General features: G+C 46.6%; 1 protein-coding gene across 1 annotated transcript; it reads right to left on the reverse strand.

Moving 5' to 3' along the window:
- Positions 1–353: 353 nt before the first annotated feature.
- Positions 354–1,343, reverse strand: LOC117349758 (olfactory receptor 13F1-like). Its single transcript, XM_033923349.1, has one exon. It carries the CDS (start codon positions 1,341–1,343, stop codon positions 354–356), a length of 990 nt encoding a protein of 329 aa, XP_033779240.1.
- Positions 1,344–7,418: the final 6,075 nt, after the last annotated feature.

The raw sequence follows: 7,418 nt of genomic DNA on the forward strand, positions 1-7,418 counted from the left end.
GTTTAGTGTAATGTAATGTAATTTATTTCTTATATACCGCTACATCCGTTAGGTTCTAAGCGGTTTACAGAAAATATACATTAAGATTAGAAATAAGAAAGGTACTTGAAAAATTCCCTTACTGTCCCGAAGGCTCACAATCTAACTAAAGTACCTGGAGGGTAATAGAGAAGTGAAAAGTAGAGTTAGAGGAAAAATAAAAATAAAATAAACATTTTAACAATGTGTGCTAATCATTAACGCACGCTAAACCAGTTAGCATCTGTTGATGAACTCTCCCCTAAATCAAGTATATCCAGATTAATGAAATTCAATAGATTCTCAACTGTTAATAGCAATCCTTAATTATGTTCTCATGCCTGATTGCCACACTTCCAAAACTGTTTAGAGAGTGACAAAACTGACTTCCTGCTGATGGCTTTTTTCAGGGCCACATTTAACTCTTTACTTCTCAAGCTATAAATAAGGGGGTTCAGTAGTGGGAGAGTCACTACATATATTGCAGTGGGCAGCTTGTTTGACTTTGCAGAGTCAACTGAATTGGGCTGCACATAAACTCCTATCAATGTCCCATATAAGAGAGTGATAACTGTGAGGTGTGAGGAGCAGGTGGAGAAGGCCTTGCTTTTCCCTTCGGTAGATCGGATTTTCAGGATGGTAGAGATGATAAACACGTAGGATGTCAGAGTTAGGAGAAATGGGGTAAAGACTGAAAACACTGATATAATAAAAGTCATGGTATCAATGACTGAGGTGTCTGTGCAGGAAAGTTTCTGCAGTGCTGTGAAATCACAGAAGAAGTGATTTATTACACTGGAGTTACAGAAAGAAAACTGGGAGATAATGATAGCATGTGGCAATGTCTCTAGAAGAGCCGTTATCCATGAGGCAGCTGCCAGAAGAGCACAGGTTTTCTTATTCATGATGATGGGGTAACGTAGAGGATTGCATATTGCAACATATCGATCATAGGCCATAGCAGTAAGAAGCAGAAATTCTACCTCAACAAAAGCTGTAAAGCAATACATCTGTAAAATACAGTCACTGAAAGATATGGTATTATTTTGTGCCAGAAGGATTGCCAGTAACTTTGGCATAGTGACAGTCACAGAAGTGATATCTAGGAAAGACAAGTTGGCCAAGAAGAAATACATGGGGTTGTGGAGGTGTCGATCAACACATACTATGCAGATAACGAGGAGGTTCCCCAGCACAGCCATCAGGTAGAGGAGTGAGAAAAGAGTGAAGAGAGAGAGCTGCAGTTCTGGGAATTCTGAGAATCCAAGAATCAGGAATTCTGTCACAGCAGAGAAATTTCCTGTTTCCTTGAACTTATGCTCCATTGGAATGCTGTAACAAAGAAGAAGACACAGAATAAGGGGAAAATCAATAGAAACTATGCAACATTACGACTAATAAGTAGTAGCAAATCTTCACAGAAATGCAAAAATAATACATGTGCAGAGTCAGGATACCATAACATTGCAACTAATCCTTTATTATGTGATAGTGACCAGTGAATAGGTCACCAAGTAGCTGGTCTTTCTATTCTTTGTTTTCCTGAAATAATAAGTTATACAACTTTTTAAGCTGGTACTTAGGCTATGACACCAAATAGATGCCTACTTAGGCCTTGTTTTATAAAGACATATGTATCTACAGTATTTTTTTTAATTGCCAGACTATGTAGCAGAAATTATGCGTATATTATAGATGTGAATATTTATTCTTGATCTCAAGCTGATGTTTCTTTTCTTTTTTTGTAAACCTTCCTTGATCTGTTTTACACGATAAGTATATAACTTATACCTTCAAACATTAACAGTTATTGGTTTCTACAATGACAATATGGGCATTGTAAGGAAGCATTCATATATTTTTGTTGTTATCATTGAATAGATTACTGCCTTAAAAGTCCCCATTGGGAAATAGTCATAAAACTACCCTTAGAATTATTAAAATGTAAGTTTTATATCATATGTAATTATACTATGTGCTTAGATTCTCAGAGCATGATTTACAAGACCACGGTTTACTGGAATTGGATGAACATCTGGAAAACCATTCAGCAAATTCTTTCAGTAGACTACTTGAGTGTACAGGATAAGCTAAGAATAAGAAATTAGCCTTCCATATTCTACAGTGGAGAATGACATGGTGACAGAATTTGTCACAGTCCCCATTTCAGCGGATAACCGCAGGAAACCATCTTGTGTCATTCTAGTGTCTATCTCAAACTCAATCCTTCTATACCAGCGTTCTTCAATACATAAGAACATAAGAACATAAGCAATGCCTCTGCTGGGTCAGACCTGAGGTCCATCATGCCCAGCAGTCCGCTCACGCGGCGGCCCAACAGGTCCAGGACCTGTGCAGAAATCCTCTATTTATACCCCTCTATCCTCTTTTCCAGCAGGAAACCGTCCAATCCTTTCTTAAATCCCAGTACCGTACTCTGCCCTATTACATTCTCTGGAAGCGCATTCCAGGTGTCCACCACACATTGGGTAAAGAAGAACTTCCTAGCATTTGTTTTGAATCTGTCCCCTTTCAACTTTTCCAGATGCCCTCTTGTTCTTTTATTTTTTGAAAGTGTGAAGAATCTGTCCCTCTCTACTCTCTCTATGCCCTTCATGATCTTATAAGTCTCTATCATATCCCCTCTAAGTCTCCTCTTCTCCAGGGAAAAGAGACCCAGTTTCTCCAATCTCTCAGCATATGGAAGGTTTTCCATCCCTTTTATCAGACGTGTCGCTCTCCTCTGAACCCTCTCGAGTATCGCCATATCTTTCTTAAGGTACGGCGACCAATATTGGACGCAGTATTCCAGATGCGGGCGCACCATCGCCCGATACAACGGCAGGATAACTTCTTTCGTCCTGGTTGTAATACCCTTCTTGATTATACCTAGCATTCTATTCGCTCTCTTAGCGGCCGCTGCGCACTGTGCCGTCGGCTTCATTGTCATGTCCACCATTACCCCTAAGTCCCTTTCCTGGGTACTCTCATTCAATAACATCCCTCCCATCGTATAGTTGTACCTCAGGTTTCTGCTTCCCACATGCAGTACTTTACATTTCTCAACGTTGAACTTCATCTGCCATCTCGTCGCCCATTCCCCTAGTTTATTCAGGTCCCTTTGCAATTCTTCGCAGTCCTCTTTAGTCCGAGCTCCACTGAATAGTTTGGTGTCGTCTGCAAATTTTATTATCTCACACGTCGTCCCTATTTCTAGATCATTTATGAATATATTAAATAGTAGTGGCCCGAGCACCGAGCCCTGCGGAATACCCTTACCCTTCACCCCTACCCTCTGTTTCCTACCCGCCAACCAGTTTCTGGTTTGAGGGTGCCCATTCATACTCTGATTCTTCCCTCTCTCCTTAAAGAATGAATATAAGGATGGTTTCCCATGGTTATCCTCGGGGACGATGATAAATTCTGTCACTGTGAAATTCTCAACTCGGCAGTAAACAGCTCCTATTCCTACATTGTAAGTGATTGGGCAAAAATAGACCTTTTGATCTCCAGCCTGTGGCACCCCCCCCCCCCCCCCCCCCCCAGATATTCAATGCTGGGGCTTCTGGCATTGAATATCCCGGTATTAGTGGTCACCTGGAAGTTAACCAGACACAGGCTGATTTTCAGACTGGTGCCTGGTTATCTTTAGCCTTTTTGTCATCCAAATTTTTTGTGGTTACTTAGCCAGTTAGGAGACAGTAAAATCACTGCTAACCAGGTAGGAAATGGCTAAGTCACTCAGTGGGGTTTAACTGTATATGAGCCTCTCTTTCCCAGTTAAGCTTTTTTGAATATCAGAGCAGAGATTTCAGACAACACAGGACCACAATGCGAACATGAATATACATGAGCTTGCCTCTGAGATGAATTCAGTGTTCAAGAATTTACATGGTTCCTCGGAAGTGTCCTCTGCCTCACTGTGCCTATGGTACAAACCTATGGATCAATCATTCAATTACCGTATTTTCGCGGATATAACGCGCACCTGTGTAAAACGCGCACAGGGGTATAGCGCGCAGAAATCACGATGATATGTACCAAAACTTTTCTATACCGCGCTCAGGCATATAACGCGCATGATGCCCGACGCTCCTTTCGCCCGCCCTGACTTTCCGTGCGCTGTCCCGACTCTCCGTTCACCCCCCCTGACTTCCATGCACTGTCCCCCCTTGAAGTCCTGTCCCCCCTTGAAGGTCTGTCCCCATCCTGAAAGCCTGATGCCCCCCCCCCCGACGTCCGATACATCCCCCCCCCGGCAGGACCACTCGCACCCTCACCCCGAAGGACCGCCGACTCCCCAACAATATCAGGCCAGGAGGGAGCCCAAACCCTCCTGGCCACGGCGACCCCCTAACCCCACCCCGCACTACATTACGGGCAGGAGGGATCCCAGGCCCTCCTGCCCTCGACGCAAACCCCCCCCCCCCCCCAACGACCGCCCCCCCCCCCCAAGAACCTCCGCCCGTCCCCCAGCCGACCCGCGACCCCCCTGGCCGACCCCCACGACCCCCCACCCCCCTTCCCCGTACCTTTGGAAGTTGGCCGGACAGACGGGAGCCAAACCCGCCTGTCCGGCAGGCAGCCAACGAAGGAATGAGGCCGGATTGGCCCATCCGTCCTAAAGCTCCGCCTACTGGTGGGGCCTAAGGCGCGTGGGCCAATCAGAATAGGCCCTGGAGCCTTAGGTCCCACCTGGGGGCGCGGCCTGAGGCACATGGGCCAAACCCGACCATGTGTCTCAGGCCGCGCCCCCAGGTGGGACCTAAGGCTCCAGGGCCTATTCTGATTGGCCAACGCGCCTTAGGCCCCACCAGTAGGCGGAGCTTTAGGACGGATGGGCCAATCCGGCCTCATTCCTTCGTTGGCTGCCTGCCGGACAGGCGGGTTTGGCTCCCGTCTGTCCGGCCAACTTCCAAAGGCACGGGGAAGGGGGGTGGGGGGGTCGTGGGGGTCGGCCAGGGTGGTCGTGGGTCGGCTGGGGGGGCGGTCGGAGGTTCTTGGGGGGGGGCGGTCGTTGGAGGGAGGGGGGTTTGCGTCGAGGGCAGGAGGGCCTGGGATCCCTCCTGCCCGTAATGTAGTGCGGGGTGGGGGTAGGGGGTCGCCGTGGCCAGGAGGGTTTGGGCTCCCTCCTGGCCCGATATTGTCGGGAAGTCGGCGGTCCTTCGGGGGGGGGGGGATGTATCGGACGTCGGGGAGTCGGCCGGGCAAGAGGGCTTGGGCTCCCTCTTGCTCCGATCGTGGATGCGGGTGCGGGTGGGAGCGCGTGCGAGCGGTCGTTCGGGGTGGGGGTGCGAGCGGTCCTGCTGGGGGGGGTGAATCGGGCGTCGGGCGGGGTGGGAACTATGTTTAAAAACTTTTCTATACCGCGCTCAGGCATATAACGCGCGAGGGGTATGCGCGGTAGGTAAAATCGCGTATAACGCGCGCGTTATATCCACGAAAATACGGTAATTATAATTCAGGCAATGGTATATTTGCCTTTTAAAATAAGGATTATTATCAAATTGAACCCCCACCCCCCCTAATTCCAGTTCCAATGCTTTTCCTAGGACTGTAATTCTGTTATTTTAACACTAGAGAGGAGTCTTACGAGAGAGTGGGGAAAGGTTTTCAGCTCAACCATGAATAGAACAACATGGATATAGTTCAAACAATGATTTGGAACAATGTCAAAACATAGAATTTTGTTTTTGCAAATTGACGCTTAATGAAATAAGATAATATTCTTTTCAGCTATAGTGGCAAAATAACGCTCACAATTTTGGAAGTTGGTTGGTTGAGCTGAGAGCTTTTCAGCACCCCTTCATACATAATCCAGCGACCTTCAAAGCTAATGTGACTTTGAATTTATGCTTCTGGAAGGGTCACCTATAGTAGTGTTTTTCACCCGTGGACCGGCAGAAATAAAAGAATTATTTTCTGGACCAGCAATCTACTAGGACTAAAATTAAAAAACCCCGTTTCCGCCCCATCTCCGCGAGCTCGGTCACCTCAGTAACTATAGAAAAATAGACAAATATAGTGCAAAATATAGACAGCAGACATAAATTCTCAAAACTGACACGTTTTGATCACTAAATTGAAAATAAAATCATTTTTCCAACCTTTGCTGTCTGGTGATTTCATGAGTCTCTGGTTGCATTTCCTTCTTTCTGTGTATCCTTTCTTTCTTTCTGCACTTAGGCCCAAGAATTGTCCCTTTCTATTCCCTCCCTCTTTCCTTCCTATGTCCTTAGTGCCCCCGGTGCCTCCTTCACATGTCTTAGTGCCCCCAGTGCCTCCTTCCCATGTCTTTAGTGCCCCCAGTGCCTCCTTGCTATGTCCCTCTCACTGCCTTCCACACTTTGTCCCACCCCCACCCCTGAAGCCAGCCTGCTTGCCTGTCTACCTCTCTCCCTCCCTCCCTGGCCAAAGCCAGCTTGCTTACCTGCCTACCTCCTTCCTTCCCTGCCGTGCAAAAAAAAAGCAAAAAGCCTCCCTCCTTCCTTTCCCCAGTCGCTGCTATCTTACCGCCCTGTTGCTGCTACTGCTAAAGCCGACACGAAGTCGGAGAGGAAGTTCTGGGCCAGCCAGGCAGCGATTGGCTGGCCCAGAACGTCCTCTCTGACGTCAGAATTGACATCGGAAAGAAGACTTTGTGTCGGCTTTAGCAGTAGTAGCAGCAGGGCGGTAAGATAGCGACCGGGAGAAAGGAAGGAGGGAGGCTTTTTTTTTTGTGCCTGTCCCTGGACCTTAATCTTGTCGGCCCTGCGCGGACTGGCACCGGTCTGCGGACCGGCGGTTGAAGAACAGTGACCTATAGCATCTGCCCAGGGTAAAGATTCAAGAGACAATTCATATTATCCCATGGTTCATATCATACCTCTCTCATTTCTTCCCTCTTTTCCCACATATTCAGTTTGAAGTTTAATTTCTAGTTTCATGCTTTCTATGGCAGCAGGTAAATGACATCTGGTACAGGATCTATCCTAGACAATAGCAGAAGCCACATAAACTTGCAGTAGGATAGACACAGCCCCCTCCAAGCATTGATTGCAGTGATTTAAAACTGAGCTATGTAGTAACAGTAACTGCTGGAAGATAAAGACCTATGTGGTCCACCCAATGTGTCCATCAAAGAGGCGAGGGTTACTTTGGGATTCCAGAATCTTGCTATTTTTGGGGATCCAGCATGGTATGTTGCTACAATTTAGGTTTCTGCAAGGTATTTGTGACCTGTATTGGCCACAGTTGGAAACAGGATACTGGGTTACATGGAACAATAGTCTGAGCCAGTATGGATTTTCTTATGTTCTAATTTTCTCCCTGCATGAACAATCTACTAAGATACTGCAGTTGGTCTCTCTATCAGCAATAGTTATATGAAAATATAAGAAATAGTACATAATCTTAATTTA

Source organism: Geotrypetes seraphini, chromosome 16, assembly GCF_902459505.1.
Source record: "Geotrypetes seraphini chromosome 16, aGeoSer1.1, whole genome shotgun sequence".
NCBI classification, from domain to species: Eukaryota; Metazoa; Chordata; class Amphibia; order Gymnophiona; family Dermophiidae; genus Geotrypetes; species Geotrypetes seraphini.

Excerpts from the sequence above, each read along its gene's own strand:
- LOC117349758 (XM_033923349.1), bottom strand. The coding sequence starts at position 1,343 with ATGGAGCATAAGTTCAAGGAAACAGGAAATTTCTCTGCTGTGACAGAA.